Source organism: Molossus molossus, unplaced genomic scaffold (assembly GCF_014108415.1).
Source record: "Molossus molossus isolate mMolMol1 unplaced genomic scaffold, mMolMol1.p scaffold_m16_p_3, whole genome shotgun sequence".
Classification (NCBI taxonomy): Eukaryota; Metazoa; Chordata; class Mammalia; order Chiroptera; family Molossidae; genus Molossus; species Molossus molossus.
The window spans coordinates 66609937-66632844 of record NW_023425366.1 but is presented as its reverse complement, the minus strand read 5'-3'; the positions used below and the strand labels follow the sequence as shown (position 1 = coordinate 66632844).

At 37.7% G+C, this 22908-nt stretch overlaps 1 protein-coding gene across 7 annotated transcripts in view; it reads left to right on the top strand.

Moving 5' to 3' along the window:
• Positions 1 to 22908, top strand: part of MCTP1 (multiple C2 and transmembrane domain containing 1) — a 490459-nt gene that overhangs the window by 235642 nt on the left and 231909 nt on the right. For all 7 annotated transcript variants that reach the window (XM_036278918.1, XM_036278919.1, XM_036278920.1 and 4 more), the window contains 3 exons: positions 1864 to 2006; positions 17826 to 17905; positions 21617 to 21728. In XM_036278918.1, the coding sequence (XP_036134811.1) occupies positions 1864 to 2006; positions 17826 to 17905; positions 21617 to 21728 (335 nt within the window). The remainder of the gene's footprint in view (positions 1 to 1863; positions 2007 to 17825; positions 17906 to 21616; positions 21729 to 22908) is intronic.

Sequence of the window (22908 nt, the reverse complement as noted above, 5' to 3'; positions counted from 1 at the left end):
TTCTTTATGTTGGAATTACAAGCTGAGGTTTTGAACTATTAAGGACTCTAAATCACTGAAGGTCCCCTAAGTTAATAACAATTAGAATGTTTTTAAAGAAACTTGACTGTTATAAAATTATTACATTTTTATGATAGTTCCCAGAGGGCTAATCAATGGTTGCAAAGAGAGAAGCATAGCAAATTTTATTCTGTGCGGTCAAAACCAAGTGAGGAAAGTCAGATCACTGACGCCCATGAGTGTGTATATGACTCTGTCATTCCTGTGGTTAGGACTGTGACATTTGCTAACATAGTTACAATCTCAAATTCAGGTCAGCCTGTGGCCAAATCCACATGTTAATAAAATATTTTATCATCATAACATGTTTTTCAGAGTCCTTAAAAACAGCCGTTCTCTTTCTTTTATACTAATCCTTGAGATCTTTGTGCCTATCACAGGCTAAGAAATCTGTCCCTAATCCCTCACTTAACCCTTAGACCTACTCTTGTTAGCTGGATTGTTATTTCTTCAGGCTGTTGAATATTTACTGCCTCAAATGATATTATGGATATGACAAAATGTTCTGATTCTGTACTAAGTGCTGGAGATTTTATAAAAACAGCGACCCAGAAGGCTCTGGTATTATGGAGCTCATCATATTTTAGCAGGTGGTAACAATTGCATAGATGATTTTCAGAATGAAAGGCAATAACTTGATCTAGGGCATGACTGGGAAAATATAAATGGGTACATGGACTTTCGTATTCCTCAACATATGTGTTACAGCACTTTCAATCCCCAGGGTCCTCAGCCTGCGTTGTGAAAAATAGCATTTGAAGTATTAAGTATTTTGGCTGCATTGAGTCCCCTAAGGAACACATTAAAGCAGGTTACCATGTAATAGCCTGCATTTACATTTATAAATATTTTTTAAAGTTTGTACTATTATGATAAAATTAAACTACCCGAACGAGAATTTTACAATGGGAAATTAGGATCCCTATTCTATTAGACCCAGGTCTAGGCATACAAAAAACAAGCCATTACATTTATTTGAGGAATGTGGTCTCATTCATCAGTCAAAATGGGGAATGGTATAATATATGTGCAAGTACGTAAAATCCCTTCTCTCTTGCAGGTTCAGGAGAAAAAGCACAGGCATTCAAGTCCGAGAGCCTTGGCTGGAATTCTAACTCTCTCTCACTAGCTATGTGTCCGTACGCAACTCCCTTGGCAGCTCTGGTTTTCTTTATCATCTTTGGGAGCTTGGGAGGTGTTAAGGGATGAAATGAAGTATCCAGATTATTTCATAAACATGTGTCCCCTTCCCCCTCACTCCTTCTCTGAGATCTTCATTTCTTCCTATCATTCTAAAATGGAAAATCCCGAACAAGAGAGATTATAGATGAAGTTGAAGACTTGAGACTCATCTTTGCCTAACTAAGCCCATTAAACTCATATAAAAGTTTAGCAGTATATGTAAGTCTAAAACTAGTTAAATCAGCCAAGGTCATGGATCATCCTTTTTATGGTTAATCAGATGATACCAAGAGAAATGTCAGATTAATCTCTATCATTTCTGACATGAATTAAACATACATATGCAGCATGTAATAGAGGTTTTTTTTAGATACCAGAACAGGGTCACAGTACTAAGTGTGAAAATTTATTATTATTATTATTAGAGTAAATAATTTACTGTCACTTCAATAGTTCAGGAAAAATTTAGGAAAAATAAAAAACCTCTTAACCCTTATTTTCCATGTGATAATCTTTGTTCAACTTTTATTCCTTGAAATACTTGTTGGAGTTTGGAGGAGCTGTCCTCTTTCCTCCATAGAAGGCATAATTAACACGGATCAACCTGCATTTCTTTCACAGGGACAAGTGATCCATACGTGAAGTTTAAAATTGGAGGAAAAGAAGTTTTTAGAAGTAAAATAATATACAAGAACCTCAATCCTGTGTGGGAGGAGAAAGCAAGCATTCTTGTTGATCATCTCAGAGAGCCATTATATGTGAAGGTGAGCCATTTATTTGTTTTTCCCTAATGCAATTTGAAATAAAAATTTCTGTTTGATGGTATTTTGTCATGTCTCTCTGTCTGACAAGATTTTTCACCAGATATATTCTGCTGTATACAATTCTAATCTGTGGATGATATGATAAAAATGAGACAGAGGGGAGGGGGACAGTTTTTCTTCAGGACAGTTCTAGTGCCAGTCATTTAGGAGGATTATGAAGTCCACCTCCACCTGCTTTGTGCAGTCAGCTGATTTAGTGCACTTTGGAAACATATAAAACGAGTCTCCATATAAGGTAACAACAAGGAAAGCTTACACAGAAACTAGCCTTTCTGACCAAAAAATTATACCAAGGGCCCTGGCCAGGTGGCTCAGTTGGTTGGAGTATCCTCCCCTACTCCAAAATATTGCCAGTTCGATTGCTAGTCAGGGCACATACCTAGGTGGCTGGTTTGATCACCAGTGGGGATGTGTACAGGAGACAACAGATCAGTATTTCTCTCATCTGTCTCTCTGTCTCTCTCTTTCACACACACACACACACACACACACACACACACACACACTTTTCCCCTCTCTCTAAAATCAGTAAAACATATCTCGGGTGAGGATGAAAAAATGAAAAAAGATTTATATCAGAGAATCTACCAGTCCTGATTGTAAACAAAATGCTTTACTCGGGAAATAGGAAGGGTAAAGATAATAGGGGGAGAAATATTCCTGTATCTATTATATTATCAAAGATGAAAAAAAGGAAAGTCTTTTCTCTAGTTGATGTAGTTTCTTAAAGAAGAAGAATATGCCCTGGCCGGTTTGGCTCAGCGGTTAGAGTGTCAACCTGCGGTCCAGAGAGACCCTGGTTCGGTTCCCGCAAAGGGCACGTACCTTGGTTGCAGTTTGTCCCCGATCCTGGTTGGGTTGTGCCGGAGGCAGCCACTCGATGTGTCCCTGGTGTTTCTCTCTCTCTCTTCCTCTCTCCCTCCCTGTCTATCTAAAAAATATATATACACACACATATATATATGGAAAGGACTACAACCCTAATTCCTTGTTTTAATTTTATACTTGACTTTCCTTTAATTCATTTCTCTAGGTACGTATATTACTTTTGGCTCCTATTTTCTGAGGACCCTTCAATGACTAAACCTGTTTTGACTTTTACCACATCACACACCCATTCTTTCCTCTAAATTGGCACGTGAGCCCCACACCTTCTGTTGTCCCTCTTCCAGCCGTCTCTGGGCATCCTCATTCCCTCTGCTCCTCATTTCTATTGTTTCCAGTTGTTCTCTTCTCCACAGAAAGGAAAAAATAGTCAAGATTTTATTAAAATCATAGTATGATAGTTTATAAGAGCAATGAAAAGAGAATTTCCTAAGCCTATAGTTCATAGGTTTCTAGAATTCATTATGAGGAGAATAGACCAGTACAGTCGTCCCTCGTTTATCACTGTTAATTCGTTCCAGACTCTAGCGGTTGCACCTGGCATTGAAGGAGTCCTGGGGTGCTCGAATACATAGGCCTACAGTCCATACGTACAGTCATTTTAATTGTAATACAGGGGTGTATAATTGACTCAGACACCCAAGCGCGTGCTGTATCATTTTCACTGTCTTGATAAACTTTCTACTTATTTTTTTTATTAATTTAATTTCATTACAGATGTTTCTCCTTTTTCCCACCATTGACTCCCTCCTCCCCATCCCCTACCACCCCATCCCCAGCTTTGTTGTCTATGTCCATTGGTTATGCTTACATACATATAAGTTCTGTGGTTTATCCCTTCTTGCCCACCCCCTTCTAAGTAATGTCAGTTTGTACCCTACTTCTATGACTCTGGGTCTATTTTGTTCATCAGTTTGTTAAGTTCATTATATTCCACAAATAAGTGAGATTATGTGATTTTTGCCTTTCTCTGATTGGTTTGTTTTGCTTAGGATAATACTTTCCAGGTCCCTCCATGTCATCTCAAAGGATAAGAGATCTTTCTTTCTTACAGCTGCATAGTACTCCATTGTGTATATGTACCACAGCTTTATTATTTATTCATCTACTGAGGGACACTTGGGCTGTTTCCAGATCTTAGCTATTGTAAATAGTGCTGCTATGAACATAGGGGTACATATATTCTTTCTGATCGGTGTTTTAGGCTTTTTAGGATATATTCCTAGAAGTGGGATCACTGGGTCAAATGGCAGTTCAATTTTTAACTTTTTGAGGTAACATCATAGTGTTTTCCATAGTGGCTGCACCAGTCTGCATTTCCACCAGCAGTGTACCAGGGTCCCCTTTTCTCCACACCCTCGCCAGCCCTAGTTGTTTGATGATTTGTTGATGGTGGCCATTCTGACAGGTGTGAAGTGATACCTTGTTGTTATTTTAATTTGCATCTCTCTGATGATTAGTGACGTTGAGCATTTTTTATATATCTTTTGGCTATTTGTATCCTGTTTGGAGGGGTGTCTCTTTAGGTCCTCTGCCCATGTTTTAATTGGGTTCTTTGTCTTCCTTTTGTTGAGTTCTGTGAGTACTCTATATATTTTGGAAATTAACCCCTTATCTGATGTATCATTGGCAGTTATGCTCTCCCATATAGTGGGTTTCCTTTCCATTTTGATGGTTGTTTCGTTTGCTGTGCAGAAGCTTTTTAGTTTGATGTAGTCCCATGTGTTCATTTTTTCCTTTGTTTCTATCACCATAGGACAGGTGATGTATCAGTGAAAAGTCTGCAGTATATGATGTCTGAAATTTTGTTGCCTGCATTTTCTTCTAGGATTTCTGTGGAATCACGAGTCACATTTAAGTCTTTTAGCCATTTTGAGTTTATTCTTGCATATGGTGTAAGTTGGTGGTCTAGCTTCATTTTTTTGCATGGAGCTGTCCAATTTTTCCAACACCATTTATTACAGAGACTGTCTTGACTCCACTGTATGCTCTTGCCACCTTTGTCAAATATTAATTGAGTATATTGTATTGGGTCAGTTTCTGGGGTCTCTATTCTGTTCCATTGATCTACGTGCCTATTCTTGTGCCAGTACCAGGCTGTTTTGATAGTAATGTGATTCTTCCTACTTTGTTCTTCTTTTTCAAGATTGCTGTGGCTATGCGGGACCTTTTTTTGGTTCCATGTAAACTTTTGGAGTATTGATTCAAGTTCTGTGAAGTATATTGTTGGTATTTTGATGGGGATTGCATTGAATCTATAGATAGCTTTGGGTAGTATGGACATTTTAATGATGTTAATCCTTCCAATCCATGAAAAAGGTACATGCTTCCACTTTTTTATATCTTCCTCTATTTCTTTTTTCAATGACCTGTAGTTTTCTGTGAAGAGATCCTTTACTTCTTTTGTTAAGTTTATTCCTAGGTACCTTAATTTTTCTGCCACATGCTAAATGGGATTTTTTTTTAGTTTCTTTCTGTGAGTTCATTGTTGGTGTAGAAGAATGCCATTGATTTCTTGATGTTAATTTTATATCCTGCTACTTTGCCAAATTCATATATTAAGTCTAGTAAATTTTTTATGAAGTCTTTGGGGTTTTCTATGTATAATATTATGTCATCTATGAAAAATGACAGTTTCACTTCCTACTTTCCAGTTTGGATCCCTTTTATTTTTTTCTTCCTGTCTAATTGCTGTGGCTAAGACTTCCAGTACTACGTTAAATAAGAAAGTGGACATCCTTGACTTGTTCCCGTTCTTTAGGGAAATTTTTTTAGTTTTTTCCCATTGAGTATGATGTTGGCTGTAGGTTTTTATATATGTGGCCTTTATATGTCAAGATATAATCCCTCTATTCCCACATTGCTGAGCGTTTTTATCAGAAATCGGTGCTGGATTTTGTCGAATGCTTTTTCAGCATCTATTGATATGATCATGTGGTTTTTATCTTTCATTTCGTTTATGTGGTGAATCACATTTATTGATTTTCGAATATTGTACCAGCCTTGCATCCCTGGGATGAATCCCACTTGGTCATGGTGAATAATTTTTTTGATGTATTGCTGGATCCGATTTGCTAGTATTTTGTTAAGAATTTTGGCATCTTGCCCTGGCCGGTTTGGCTCAGCGGTTAGAGCGTCCGCCTGTGGTCCGGAGAGACCGGGGTTCGGTTCCCACTAAGGGCATGTACCTCGGTTGCAGTCTGTCCCCGGCCCTGGTTGGTCGTGCGGATGGCAGCCACTCGATGTGGCCCTTTCACATCAATGTTTCCCTCTTTCTCTCTTCTTCTCTCTCCCTCCCACTCTGTACAAAAAATGGAAAAATGTCCTCGGATGAGGATAAAAAAAAAAAAGAATTTTGGCATCTATATTCACCAGGGATATTGGCCTGTAGTTTTCTTTCTTTGTAGTGTCTTTATCCAGTTTTGGAATTAGAATTATGCTGGCCTCATAAAATGAGATTGGAAATCTCCCGTCTTCTTGGATTTTCTGGAATAGTTTGAGAAGTATGGGTATTAGATCTTCTTTGAATGTTCGGTAAAACTCCCCTGTGAAGCCATGCGGGTCTGGGCTTTTGTTTGATGGGACGTTCTTAATTATATCTTCAATTTCCTTTGTTGTTATTGGTCTGTTCAAGTTTTCTATCTCTTCTTGGTTCAGACAAAGTTTTGGGAGACTATGTGTTTCTAGAAATTTGTCCATTTCGCCTAGATTGTCCCATTTGTTGGCATATAATTCATAGTATGGCATAATTCATGTTCATAGTATGTTTCAATGATCCTTTGTATTTCTGTGGTGTCAGTAGTTAATTCTCTTCTTTTGTTTCTGGTTTTGTTTATTTTGGGTCCTCTCTTCTTGTTTCTTGGTGAGTCTGTCTAAAGTTCCATTTATCTTGTTTATCTTTTCAAAGAACCTGCTTTCTGTTTCATTGATCTTTTGAACTGTTATTTTTTTCAGTCTCTATGTCATTTATTTCTGCTCTGACCTTTATTATTTCCTTCCTTCTACTTGATCTGGGTTTTTCTTTTTGTTTTCTTTTTAGATCTTTAAGTTGTAGGGTTAGAGAGTCAATTAGAAATTTTTCTTGTTTCTTGAGATAGGCCTATAGTGCTATGAACTTTCCTCTCAGGACTGCTTTCGCTGCATCTCATAGATTTTGTGATGTTGTGTGTTCATTTTCATTGGTTTCCAGAAAGTTTTAAATTTTTTCCTTGATCTCTATGATAACCCATTCATTGTTCAATAACATGCTATTTAGCCTCCATGCTATTTGAATGTTTTTGTTATAATTGAGTGCTAGTTTCATGCCATTGTGGTCCGAGAAGATGCTTAATATGATTTCAATATTTTTGAATTTGTAGAGACTTACTTTGTGTCCTAGCATGTGATCTATCTTTGAGAATGTCCCGTGTGCACTTGAGAAGAATGTATATTCTGCAGCTTTGGGGTGAAATGTTTTGTAAATATCAATTAAATATATTTTTGTGTTTTCATATTTGGTTTGTATATGTTTACCAGGGTTATATCCTTTTGTTGGATTGTTCCTTTTAATATTATGTATTGACCTTCTTTATCTCTTACTATGGCCCTTGTTTCAAGTCTATCTTGTCAGATATGAGCACTTCTACACCAGCTCTTTTTTTTCCATTTGCTTGAAAATTTTTTCTTCATTTCTTTACTTTCATCCTTTGTGAGTCTTTTGTTGTGAGGTTAATTTCTTATAGACAGCATATATATGGATCATGCTTTCTTATCCAATCAACTACCCCATGTCTTTTGATTGGAGCATTTAAGCCATTTACATTTAAGGTTATTATTCATACATAGTTATTAGTTGTCATTTTAATTTTATGCCTATGTTCCTCTTTCTCTCTCTGTTTCTTCTTCTTCTTACAACAGTCCTTTCAGCATTTCTTGCTGTGCTGGTTTGGTGGTGGTAAATTCCTTTAGTTGTGTTTTTTTTTCATCTGTGAAGCTCTTTATTTCTTATTAAATTTTGAATGATAGCCTTGCTGGATAGAGTATTCTTGGATTCAGACCCTTGCCTTGCATTACTTTGTATACTTCATGTCACTCCCTTCTGGCCTGCAGTGTTTCTATTGAGAAATCAGCTGACAGTCTAATGGGAGCTCCCTTGTAGGTAACTTTCTGTCTCTCTCTTGCTTCCTTTAGATTATTTCTTTGTCTTTAATGTTTGCCATTTTTATTATGATGTGCCTAGCTGTGGGTCTTCTGGGGTTCATCTTGCTTGGGACTCTGTGTTTCCTGGACTTGTGTGGTTTTTTCCTTCACCGCTTAGGAAAGTTTTCTGCCATTATTTCTTCAAACAGGTTCTCCATTCCTTTCTCTGATTCTTCTCCTTCAAGTACCCCTATAATGCAAATGTTGTTACATTTTGTATTGTCCCACAACTCTCTTAAACTCTTCTGCTTTTTAAACTTTTTTCCATTTACTGCTCTTTTTGGGTGTTTTTATCTACCTTGTCTTGTAAGTCACTGATTCAGTCTTCAGCTTCTTCTAACCTACTATTGAACCTTTCTAAGGTATTTTTCATATCAGCTATGTCAGTCTTTATTTCCTCTTGATTTTTATGTATAGCAATTACCTCTTTTTTTTAAGCTGAAGTAGTTCCCAGTGAGGTCTTCATAATTCTTATTAAGTTGCTTGTAGTTCTCACTAAATTATTTGAGCACACTTATAATCATTGCTTTGAATTCTTTGTCTGACAAGTTGCTTTCTTCTAGTTTCTATAGTTCCATTTCTGGTGATTCCTCTTTTTTATTCATTTGGGTGTTGTTTTTTTGTCTCACCATTTTAGCAGTCTGGTAGTTCTAAGCCTGGTGAGGGATGTTGGAATGTGTAGGCAGGTCAGTGTGTATCAATTAAGGCTGCTGTGCCTCCCAGCCTGTTTTGGTTTATGGCTTCTCTTGTCTGCTCTGTGTCCTGGAGGGTTGGCACCTGGCAGCTGGAATTGTTCTGTCATGCAGGTCTTGGCTCCCTGAGACTTGCTGCTGCTTGGGCTGGGACACCGCTCTTTATCAGCTTCTGCTGATGCTGCTGGGGATGGGTCTTAGCTGCCGATATGTGCTGCTGCTTCCAGGGGCTGTGTGGGTTTGTCTGGTGCCCTGCTAGGGTGTGGGGAACCCGCTTCCTGGGGTGTGTGGGGTTCCACTAGTACACTGTTGAGCTGTGTGGGTTCCAATGGCATGCTGCTGGGGTTTGTGGGTCCCTCTGGTATGCTTCTGGGGCGTGTGGGTCCACCTGGTTTCCTGGTTTCCTGCTGGGGCTGTGAGTTTTCTTGGTATGCTGATGGGGTTTGTGGGTTCCACTGGTGCACTTCTGGGGTTCATGGGTCCCTCTGGTATTCTGTTGGGGTGTGTGGGTCTTGCTGGTATGCTGTTGGGGGACCTTGCTGCCTCATGGGGCTCAGCTCCTGATCAGTCACTGCTGGGGTCAAATGTCAACTCCCAGTTCACAGTGCTACTGCTGCTGCCAGGGGGTGCTCTCAGGTCCCAATCCTTTACTGTTATTGGTGGTTGAGGATGCTTCACACCTGGGATTTTGCTACTGCTGAGGGAGGGGCTTCACTCCAACTCTGCTGCTGCAGTTTTCAGGGGCAGGTCTCAGCTGCCCTAGCCTTGCTGCTTGTTCTTGGGCATCACTTTTGATCAGTCTTTGCTAATGCCACTGTGTATGGTTTCACTTGCCAGACTGAGCTACTAAAGCCTGTTGGGGGTGGGGCTCTACTCTCGCCCAGTCACTGCTGCTGTGGGGGGAGGTGCCAGGCTCCCAAGCTGGTGCTAGTGCCCCCGCAAGCCTGGGCAAGCTGCCTTTAGCCTGGGTGGGCTGCTGCACTGCTGCAGGCCTGGAGCCTGAGGCCTGAGCTGGCCTCCATGCCACTGCGGGCCTGGGGTCTGGAGGCTGGGCTGGTTTGCCCACCACTGCGGCCAGGGCCTGGGTCCTGGACTGGCTACACGCCTCCGCGGGCCTGGAGCCTGAAGCCTACAGGCCACAGTGCCACCACAGGCCTGGGCGAGCTGCCTCCGCTGTTGGGAGTGGGGCTCCAGCTCCCAGCTGGTTTCAGCTACTGCTGCAGGGACCTACTGTGTGCTGACCATGCCAACACAGCTGATTTCACTGGAAGGATGGTGCAGGGTGCTCTAGTATACTCAGGTCTCTGGGCTCCCGGTTTCCTCCTCCCAGGGAAGACCCTGGATCCTCCAAAATGGTGGGACCTTCTGGCCACACTGGGGAAAGTTCACTGACTTGCCGCTTACCACGTAGTCTTCTGCTTTCCATCCACAGCACAGGAACCTTCTGCCCCATGTCTCTACACTGCTCAAGGTTAGTCTTCCACACTTACATTCACTCACACTCTCTCACACTTCACACACTCTCCCACGCTCTGGTCCTGCCTATCGCCATCTTTCCATCTTCTGATTCTCGATCAACTTTTTAATGAATATATTTGAAAAAACCGCGATAGAGTGAAGCCGCGAAAGTTGAAGTGCAAAAAAATAGCCTCAAGTGAACATTGCCTAAAGGAAATCAATTAAACAGAATTAGTGAACTGTTTTTTAATATATAATGTGATGCCCTAAGAATTATACATGCAAGAGCATCCCTGAACAACCCTCCTCCCACCAAAGAGAAGACCTTCAGGGTTGGAGATGTTCTCCCCTGCTCCTCACTTCTACAGAGAAAGAAATGTCTACATCAGCAAAAAGGAAACGCCTTCATAGTAAAGAACTGAGATAGGGGATGAAAAAATTTTTTTAAAAAAGACAAGTGGAATATAAAGGAAATTTTCTTCCTCGGGAGGTTAGAGATGGGTTAGAACAGCTGCAGTAATGAAGGACGTGGGTAAGAAAAGGAAAACAGGCCAAAGAAGGACAGCACGGGGGCATTCGGATGTCACTCAATGACCCTCAGAAAAGTCAGGGAAGGAAAAGGATTTACTTTTACTTACCTGTGTTGTGGATCTGTTTCTTTAATGGGATATTGCTCTGTGACAGGCGAGGTGGATCGCCGGTCTTTACAAGGGTTGCAAATGAATTCCCCAAAATGACATTAGATATTGCTTGGGTTCTTTCGCCTTCCTCGTGTTCAAGAATGAATATTAATCCATATAAAAATCCAAATGTCAAAAATGCCTGTTTCAAAAGGAATATCTTAATTGGCTCAAAAACAAAACAAAAATGATGGGAAATTTTTTGTTTTGTTTTGAAAGAGCAAGAAGATATACATAAATATACTCATACTATACATGGAAGCAGGGACACTGAGCAGGGAGGTTAGGAGCGTGCCCAAGTGGTGGTGTTTTGTTTTTATTGTGAGAGTATTACAAGGGTTGTTTTGTTTGTTTATCTACCACTTTGAGTTTTCAAGGTACAACATTAAGTAGCCACGATTTCACTTCTACCATACAGAAGATACATAGTAGATTACAAAAGTTTTGAAGTTAAATAGAAACCACACTGGCCTCTCAACTACTAGTACAAACACAAAATGATAGTATTTTATTTTATGCATTACTTTAGGTTTTTTAGTATTCTTTGCTATTTTTCATTTAATTTTCATTTTCTATTAATTGCATAGGGCGTTTTTTGAAAAAAAAATCAAAATTTTTCACTTTATTTTTTTTGCTCTTTATGTGTGCTATTCACTTTTTGCCCAACCACGGACACACAAAGACCTAAATAAAATACTTTGGTGGAAATGATATTTTAAGTTACTAGAGTTTCATGAAATTGCATCATTCTCATTGTCTCCACACAGCCCTGTGTGATTGACTGACTTGATTTTAATATGATGTCCATATCCTCCATGAGGGAAGATTAATCTTATCTAAAAGATTTCTTAGGGAGTAACTAATTCTGTAGTGACAGGTAATACAAAAAATGTATACATGAACTAGATGGTTATAAAATATCAAGTGTACTACTGTCCCATCTGTAGTTAAAAGAAAAAACCCATGTATATACTGTTATCTGATTTCTTTCAATGTAAAGGTTACCAAGGGAAACAAAATCCAGTTCTGAGCCAAGGTCATAAAATGACATAAAGGTTTCAGTGCTTATACTAAAACTTTTTAGTAAAAACTGATTCCCTCCCCCCCCAAAAAACCCTAGAATTTTTAAATACTCTGCAAAAGATAAGTAAGAATATACTTTGCAATTGGTTGAAATTCATATAGCTTTTAGTTGTAATAAAAAGAGAATATTCCTTCTATTCTGAATGCTTTCACAGTAAAGGCAGGAGGTGAAAACAAGTCTGGAAGAAGGAGCTGGAGAAACATTTATAATAAGATAGGGGTAGAAGTAGGGAGTTAAAATGCAATACTTGTTACTGAGGTGTGGACCACTGGAGCCTCCTCTGTATCCTCAGGGATGCTCTGGTACACAGTTTAAATAGGGCAAATTCAACATCTGTTTCCACAGAATTAAATTAAAATTTTCCATTTTCATTTCACTGACACTGTTATCTAAGGTACACAGTGAAAACCCAGAGTTACCATGGAAGAGACAGAAATAATATAAATGGGGAAATGTTTGTGTAAATTGTTTCTTATTTGGCCTAATCATGAGTTTGAAACCTGGGTATTAAATTGAATACCCTGTGAAATAATAGAAATATTTTGACATTTAGGAAAACAGTTTGGTCGGGGGTCATACTACTGTTTCTATGATTGTCATTTTAACAAAATTGATAGTTTTATATTAAATAATGCATATCTATCCAAGCTTAAGATATAAAATTGAAAAGGTACTTTATGCTTGGTTCAAATAAAGGACCACATTGCTGTTCTATCTAAAATTATTCCTCAGTAGGTTTTAAGGGGCCTAAGAGGTTGTCATATACTAATGATCCTCAACCATAACTGTACTTAAGAATGATCCAGAAAGCTTTAAAGAATCTAAATGTTCAAATCTGTCTCCTACAAATTCTGACTCAGGACCTGGGAGATAGACTCCAAGCTTCTGTATTTTCAAAACACAATAGTTTGTTCTGATGTACTGTTTGGGTAGAGAGTCATATTTGAAAATATTTGTTGAGCGCCTACAATTTGCCAAGTATGTCATGTTTCTAGACATTTAAATGGAAACAACTGAATAGTTGGAATGGAAATAGGTTTGCCATCATAAACCACAGAGCACCCAGATGAAATTATTCCGAAGTTAGAAAATGTTTGTTATCTTAGATATGGTTTTTTTGTTTTGTTTTGTTTTTTTGCATGGTTCAAAAACATTTCCTAAGTGCATGAGTCAAGAATCTCAACTATTTTAGATTTTAAAAATCGATAGAAAAACAAAACAAAAAAAGCATGACTGTACTTGCTGTTGCTTTATGGGCAGAGAACATGTGAGGTTATTGAGTCTTGTATAGAATCTGGAGTCACATCATCATAACAATAGCTACCATTTACTGAGCATTGTGCTAAGTACCTGAGCCACTTTATCTCATGTAATCCTGACAATAGTCCTATAAATAACTGCTATCATCTCCTCTATTATTTTTAAAATGTTATGAAATTTATTGAGATGACATTGGTTAATAAAATTATATAGGTTTCAAGTGACCAATTTTATAATACATCATCTGCATATTGCATTTGTGTGTTCACCACCCAAAGTCAAATCTCCTTTACATACATTTGACCTCCTTTACCTTTTCTTACCTCCCTTCACCCCCCTTGTCTCTGTAACCACCATACTGTTGTCTGTGTCCATTTCGTCTCCTTTTTATAGGCAAATGAGACTCAGAGAGATTAAGATTGCTATGTCCACTCAGCAATTAAGCAATATAGCTTCTGTTTTCCATGGAAGATGATTAATTGCAATGGCCACAGTTAAGTTTTGTTTTGTTCCTTTTTTTACAATGCCAATTCAATTTAATTATTTTTTTTATAGTGAAATGGTTATTTTGAAGCTGCCTGGGTATGAAAATGAGTCACAGATATATTTTCTGAGTAGAATCTTATATCTTGGGTCATATTGTATGTTCTGGGTGCCTTTCCATTTTCTACTCCCATTAAACCTCTTCTCTTCATTCTAATGCCACCTTCTCTTTTATAAATAGCAGTTCTCATTATTCCCATCTCTGAGATATTCTTCTCTATGGCACTTGTGACTACCTAACATGCATTTGTTCACTGTCTACATCTTTCCTTATATGTAAGCACCAAGAAATAAAAGGCATTGTTTTGTTCACTGCTGTATTTCCAGTGCCTAGAACAGTACTTGGCAAATTGTAGGTGCTTACCCAATATTTTCAAATAAAGGAATGGATAAAAATATGAATTATTTAAACTGCCACATTAAAACTCCCCTGAAGTCATAATTACCCAGGGATGTTTCAGTCATTTGAGCTAACAGATCCCCATTGGTGCTGGAGTCAGTGGGAATTGTTTTTTGTTATTTGCGTCCAAAAGCATTTTAATCAATTCCCTCCCTAGTAGTTTTTCTTGGTAGACAGATGAATCAGGAGCTAAATAAATGCATTGATTAGAATAAAACATTTGTTGCCCAGCCCATGTGGCTCAGTGGCTGAGCATTGACCCATGCACCAGGAGGTCTCTGGTTTGCTTCCCTGTGGGACACATGCCCAGGTTGTGAGCCAAATCCCCAATAGGGGCCGTGCAGGAGGCGGCCAATCGATGTTCTCTCTCATCAATGTTTCTATCTCTCTCTCCCTCTCCCTTCCTCTCTGAAATGAATAAGGGAAAAAAATTGGTGTAAAACATTTATTGTTCTAAACTCATTTGAGAATGAAGAGCAGTGTCTCTGAGCCCCCAAGCAATTCTACCTAAAGTTACCTAGTATTTCCAACACAGGGGAATGGAGGATTCATGAAAGCAAGGATCCCATTTACACATTTGAATTCCAAGTGCTTTACCTAGAGTGAGTGTAAAAGTTATACATGTTAAATTTCTGAGATTCGGTATAAGCATATTTGAATCTGACCCCTTTCAGTCCTGGGATTTAGGGGAAAGTAACATAAACTTTTTAAATTTTGGATTTTTATCTGAAAAACAGAAACAACACCTTGTTTACTGAGTTATGTAAGAATTAAATTTAAAAATCTATGTAATATATTTAACTCAGTGCCTAACCTATAGTAAATATAAGAATAAACATTAATCAGTGACTGTGCTTGTTATTGTAACGGGAGTACCTTTCCCATTTATCTCTTTTCTATGCTCTATTTTTCTGAAGCTCCATCTAGAGCAGTACTCCCTCTGACAAATAGATTATAGATCTTGAACCAACTGGCATAGCTAATAATTGAATTAATGAATGCATTCTGATGTTTCCATTCTCTTCCATGTTTATGCCTCTGCTGATTAACAGAAATTGAGACCCAAAGTAAACATCTAGCATTAAGATAGTAGGAAAGAGCCTGGCTGGTGTGGCTCAGTGGTTGAGCGTTGACCCATGCACCGAGAAAGAGGTCACTGGTTTGAATCCTGGTCAGGGCACATGCACAGGTTGTGGGATTGATCCCCAGTGGGGAGCATGCAGGAGGCAGCCAATCCATGTTCTCTCTCATTGATGTTTCTATCTCTCTCTCCCTCTCCCTTCCTCTCTCTCTAAAATCGATAAAGGAAAAAAAAAATTTTTTTTAAGATAGTAGGAAAGACTCTGGCCACGAGAATAAAGAGAGTTTAAATGTTGAATTATCCAGTTAGGTTGTCTACACTAATCCATTCACTGGATTCACAGCTCCTCACTTCACATGCATGGATGTACCCTAAGTGTTCTCTTTGATTACATATCACTATTGTCTCCTCAAGATTTTAAGCCTTAGGGTGATACAATTAGAAGAGATTGCACAAGAAAAATTTCTCTAATTTTTAGTGTAAATGTTATGCTTCAAAATACACTTTACTGCAGCCACTTGTAAAGACCATGGTGTCAGTTGCACAGATGTGGAATATATTCATGTGATACACCACTGAGCAGGTTACTAAAGCTCAGAAATGTAATTGATCAAGGGGAATATTTATTACAGGAATGCTGCATTTTCTACAACAAATGTACTCCTGAAAGGTTGTATGTAAATCAAATGACTGTCAATTTAAGAGGCATTAGAGGAACTTATTATTTAAATAAATCCCCTTATGACTCTTTACATTTAAGAATCTTCTTGTAATGCAAAGTTTTTATCTTTTTGTTTTAATATTGACTTTTTTACATGATAAGTTTTTTTAAATTGAAGTACACCTGCACTAGAGAAAAAACAGTAACCTATTCAGAGCTGCTGTGTAACCTGATCCTTCTGCTTCTAGCTTTCTAACTGTTGTGCCAAGAATTGGGCACAGGCACTCTGGGCTATGGATTTTCGCATCCTGGACAGTCTAATGGCCTGGGTTGGCTTTTCAAGTGAGAACTTACCTATTTATTGTCATATGTTCCAATATATGAGTATATGATTTTCTATTTGAAAAGGTCAAGAAACACAATTCAAACTTCGTCTAGCAGCATTTTTTCCATCTTAAACATTTCCCTGACCTCCACTGTTACATTTTTTTCTTTTCAGACCCTGTTCTTTTCTTTACAATGCTTATCGAAACGTGTAATTGCATATCACCTACGCACTTCCTTGTTTAACGTGTGTCTCCCTCATTAGACTGTAAACGTTGGTAATGTCAGTTTTGCTCACCATTGTTTACTCAATGCCTGGCACACTCTCTGACACTTGATAAGTGCTTAATCAATCTTGGCTGAGGGAATGAATAACAAAAAATTAATAAATGGTTAGAAGTTAGCCAAATCCCATTTACTTAGAGACTGTTTCAGAAACAGCCCTAACTGATCCATCTCTGAGCTCTCTCTCCAATCTGCTTCCTCTTTCCATCTTTCTCAATCAGCTTCAATCACACTGGCTTCTTAATAATTAACCTTGACCATGCTCACTGCTTGCTGTTTCTTCCATTTAGAGTGCACTTTCCATACTAACATAGCTTAATCTTTCTCATCACTGGGAGCTCTATACTAACACACTTCGTGGGAAAGGCCTTCCCGAACTCCGTATCTAAAATAGCAGCTCCCAACACATCCCCTTAGAGTTTTGTCTCTATAGCGTCCATCACTAAACTGTACATGTCTATTTGGCTATTTATTAACTGTCTCAGGCCCTAAACATAAGGAAGCCAGGGACAGTGCCTGTCTTATTCACTGTAGTAGGAATAAGGACCATAATGGCACAGAGAAGATACTGGATAAATTGTTTTGATGGAAGAAAGAAATGCGTTCTCTCTTTTCTTTTCTGTTGTTAGTCACGTTAACATTATTCCCTAGTCATTGCTTGTGACAATAAACACTCAATTTAATTTAATCTTAATATAACATTACAAGATGTTTTAATCATAATATCTCAATTTTCACTTCTTTGTATGTTTAAATGGCATTGTCCGATAAGATAACAGAATTTATCTACAGTGACCTAAAGAACCTGGAATCATATTCCCATCATCTTTAGCTCAGTTTGGAAGATATATTTGTTGAATTTTATACCAACTCACTTTGCCTTCCAGTAATGCTAATGCCCTTCCATAATATGGGGGAAGTATTTGAAGTCTGCGTTTCCCACATTTTTGATGATTTATTATATTTGATTTGATTTTCTTATTATCTTTCTTAAAGTCCTATTTGGTATAAATCAATAATTTTAAGAAAAAATTAAACACAATTTTCTTTGAATGTTTTCTGAGACCCTAGTATTACACAGCACAAAAACAAATTTGTTAAAATAAATATTAGGAAATTTTGTTGTTTTGGTGACATGGGTAAAATCCAATATTTCATAATCAAGATATTTTTATTTAAAGCTTATTTTGGAATTGTTTATAATAATGTTGTCTTTTTGGCTTCTTAGGTTTTTGACTATGATTTTGGACTACAGGATGATTTCATGGGTTCGGCCTTCCTGGATCTCACACAGTTGGAGTTGAACAGGTGATTTGTGAACTGTTGCAATATTACTGCTCCTTGTCAGGAAGATGGGCCAGAGTAATCGACAATGGCAATAGACCTGGATCCTAGCCACCGTTCTGTCATGTGTGGTTGTGAGCCTTCACACTAAGCAGGCTTTCTTAAGTACATTTTTCTCCTCCACCCAGTGGAAATAATAGCATTTTCTCTGACTATCTTATTCAACAACAACTATTCAGCAGAAAAGCACTTGGATGTCTGCTTTGTCCTCAGCAGAGTGCTAAGTACCAAGAATATAGAGACAAACAGCACTGTTCTTGCTCTCACGTTACTTGTATGGCTGTAGAGGGACATAAAGATTATACCTGTTTAACCATATTTATTGACTTAAGAATCAGGCCACCATATGGGAAATAAAACATGCACTTTGCTTCAAAAATAGCAACTCTCTCCCTGGCCAGTTTGGCTCAGCGGTTGGAGCGTCGGACTGTGGTACAGAGAGACCCGGGTTCGGTTCCCGCTAAGGGCACGTACCTCGGTTGCAGTTTGTCCCCAGCCCTGGTTCGTCGTGCGGATGGCAGCTACTCGATGTGTCCCTTTCACGTCGATGTCTCTCTCTCTCTCTGTTCCTCTCTCTCCCTCCCACTCTACCTGAACAAAGAATGGAAAAATGCCCTCGGGTGAGGGAAAAAAAAATAGCAACTCTCTTATCCCAAAGTAGAGTCTAATTTTGCTATCACCAGTAATCCTAGGTTGCCAAGGAAATGCCCATAAGGCAGACTGGTTATATTTGCTTAGTTACATCAGTTTACCATTGCTTGACTAGTTGTAAAATTATATTATTACTAATAATATTAATTATTCCTTGTACCTGATTATGGGTTTATATTTATAAAAATTCATTTAAACATAGGAGCTAAGAATTGATTAAAACTGTGGAAGAAAAAATAGGCTTCAGCAGAGGGTCAAATGGTGCTGGAACGGGTTGTGAAGGGAGCTGTAAAATCCTCCTTGACAGTTTTAAGGAGAAGGAGTTCTCTTTTAGGAGTTCACGTGCTACATCGTGTGGCAGGAGTAGTGGGAAGCAGGAAAGCAGTGTAATGGGCTAGATGACTACTCTGTATTTCTATAAATGTAGATGAGTGGAGAAATAGAAATTGTAGAGCCTCCCTGTGTGTTATACTCAGCTAAGTTTGAGCATGGTGACAGCTTATTGGTCTTCCAAAGGTCAAAGAGGGGCCTTTCTGTACTTCCTACATGTCCTTCGTTGCAACCTAAAGTGCAGGCTTGACCTAAGTATAGAACCCAGGTGATTGCTGGTTCCCCACCTCGCTAGAGTTGAAGAAAGTGTCCTAGATGGGATTGTATGCAGTCCATTATTGTATAAACTGAGCACCAACTAGAGTGGGCTGTGCTGTTCGTCTATAAAGGGCGTATTCTTTTCTCCATAGACTCCTGCATAAAGATATGCAAACTACAGGACTTAATCACAGAGCATAAATGCCTCTTCTTCTTTATTAAGTATAAATTATTGTGAAAAATAACTTTAAGTGGAAAACTATGGGATGATGAAGAAAATAAAGATATACAAGTATTTGGTGTTTATGTTGCCACATTACTTATTTTACATATTAACTAACCATTCTCTTTGCCCCAAACCACTTTTTAAAATCACATACTACTTTCTTTTTTTTTTTAATCTTCACCCAAGGATATTTTTTTCCCATTTATCTTCAGATAGAGTGGAAGGGACAGAGAGAGAGAGAAAGAGAGAGAGAGAGAGAGAGAGAAACATCAATTTGAGAGAGACACATTGACCGGTTCCTCCCACATGACCCTGACCAGGGCCGGGGATGAACCACAACCAAGGTACATGCCCTTGGCCGGAATCAACTATTTGGTCTGCGGGCTGATGTTCTAACCACTGAACAGAACTGACCAGGGCCACATACTACTTTTAATGATTACATATTTGTAATTATGCCATTGCATTCCATGAATAAATCAGTAGCCTCTGGGTACAGGAAGATGGATAATAATAGTAGCCATATAAATACATGTGCTACTATATAATGCATTAAGGTATCTCTTTGAAAGAAAATAATAGATGTGTCATAAAGCACATCTATGAAATGTCCTTAAATCTTTATCATGTAATCATTATAAAAATGTAATGAAATTTTTTCTATTAATTTTTATGTCATCATTACAGGAAAATAAGTCAAATCAAGTTGTAATCTCAAACACACACGCACACACACACACACACATACACACATGCACAATATAATGCTTAATATATATTTATTAAAATAAAAAGAACAAGTTGTTATTATCCAATCCAATTATATTATGTATATTATCTAATCGGTTACTTGTGTTTCAGTTAAAGCCCCTGTTATCACAGAACTGTTCATATATTTAATAACATCATTCCTTGACTTGGTAAATTAAGCATTATGTGAAAGAGTTTCCAAGTATTATAATAACTTAGTACTAGAAAGTACCTAGGGTTTTCAGTCCTGGTTTTATGAGAAAATCATTTGGGAAGCTTTATAAATATATAGATTTCCAGACCCCATCCTGACTGATCTGCAGAACCAGAGTTATCGTGGGTAGAGTTCAGGATGATGAAATTTTTTAAAGCTTCACAGTTGATTTTGATGTGTAGCTAGGATCAAAAATTATTATTTGAACCAGCTTTCCCCATCAAGCTCTCTTCCCAGTAATAGACTCCAACTATATCATTTCTTAAAAGTTAAACTCAATAAAAACAAGGGTCTTCTCTTTGGTTTCAAGCTCTGGTTTTTACCCATAATCTAACAGAATTAGTAACATTTAATGCATGTTTTGTGAATTAAATGAATTAACAAATAATTGAGCAAACAAAAGAACGTTCTTAATTTGACATTTTCAAGATTCAAGTTTAGTGCCAAACTTCTTGCAGTTCCTTAGGTTTATGGAGGGCACAAACCCTTATTTGTTAAATATTAATTAAAAGATGAGAATAAGATTTCATCTATGCTTGTCTGTTGAATGTATATTTCGCTTATTTTCTAAAAGTGATTGTGTGCAATACTGAGTAATTCATAATCTCTTCCTCAGAGATATTTAACTAATTCTAAAGTCTTCTAAGTATTAATCAAATTATAGACTTCCTTATGTTTCTGAATCTAAAAATTGTTCAGGCACAGGTTTAAGCAACCCTAAAATAGAAGCATTGTTTTAAATATTGGAATTTCTTCTAATTAATTATATATTGTTTTTAAGGTATGTTTGTAGTGTATATCAGGCAAATTATATTTTATATTTTCTTCTCTAAATCATTTGTTTACTCTATATCATACTCCTGATTTAAAAACAAACAAACAAACAAAAAACCTTGAATAACTAAAAGGAAAATAGTGGTCAATAGTGACCTCATCTAGTTCTTGGACTCAAATTTATAGAAAATAGCTGCCGTGGCAGTCTGTGTATTTGGAGATCATAGAGTAGGGATCTTTAGGTTTCTCCACACTGTTGTGGTTTCTTGGTCTTTCTAGAACCCCATGCAGGACTGAAATGTATCCAGTGAATCCAAGTATACCCAGTTGGCTCACAACTTATTGGATGAAATGTTAATAACAACAGAAATTATAACAGGGGTGTAAAGGAAGACAAAAAAATATTGATATAACATCTATTTTTGGCTTATTCATTGAATAACTGTTCAAAACTTAATATTTTCTACCACAGGCCCATAGATGTGACTCTAACACTGAAAGATCCCCACTACCCTGACCATGATCTCGGAATCCTTTTTCTCTCAGTCATCCTTACACCTAAAGAAGGAGAACACAGGGATGTGGTAAGTACCCCCATGGCTTTGTAAGGTTGCCTTCTTGCTCTTAAACTTGCTATTGAATGTTTATTCAACATTGCCTGAATGTTGTGAGCCTTCTCTGAGCCTGGAGGTAATAATAAAGAAGCAACGTATGAAAATCTGGCCTGTCCTTTGTTTCTGTAAGTATTCTGGGTATCACAAGTCTCTGTGTATTGTATCTCTTGAACTCAAATTTCCTGTTGTGTGCTCCAGAATAGAACCTCTTGTTGTAAATAAGGGATACATCTGCATCTTTTATTATATTTTTGTTGCCCAGTATCAGACATGTTATGTTGTAGACAAATGGTAGCGTTCATCAAGGAATACATTTATTAATAAATTAAATATTTGAGATTCTACACTGAGGTATCCAGACCTTATTATTTTGACTACAATGTCAGGTATATCATAACAAAGAAAATGAAGTGGAATTATAACAGAGTTTCTGTTTTCTGGTATTTGTGTGCTGAATGATACATGAGTACTTTTCATTTTTCTGATGGGCTGCCATACAGTTGTTACTCATTTTCCAGCACTGGCTGGCTGTACTTCTATGCACACCATGCTGCTATGAGAAACTGACAAGGAATACAGTGGAGCCAATTACGCCAACATTGCTGGAGAGATATTTAAAAATATCAGGTTTGACCCACTTTGCTAAGCTGGCCAGTACACTTTCTGCCACATTTTATTAGAGATTATTTGTTAGATTCAATGTGCTTTCATGTACTGAGAGCTACTCTCACTAGTTTTGATTGTAACACATTTTAGGACTAGATATAATTTTTAGGCAAGTCAAATACTCTATTTCAGCAATGTGTGTATTGCTGTCTTAAAATAATGTATGATTAAAGTTGGTGTATATTGTCTCCTGAAAAGATATTATTGATATTCTACTATTATAGGTAAAAATAGTGAATTTCACCTTCAAATTAGGAACTGTTTAAACTCATAGAAAAATTCACCCTTTTTGATGAGTATTTTTCTCTATCTTTAAAAAAATTAAACATATTCATACGTAATATTTAAGTATGATTTACGTGTCTATAACTTTATTCAGTGATGAATAAATTTCTCTTTTCCAGCAAGTATGACCAAATAATACCTACTATGAGAACTTAGCACAGTGGAAGAATGTATGTTTGTGTGCATATGCAAAGGCCCG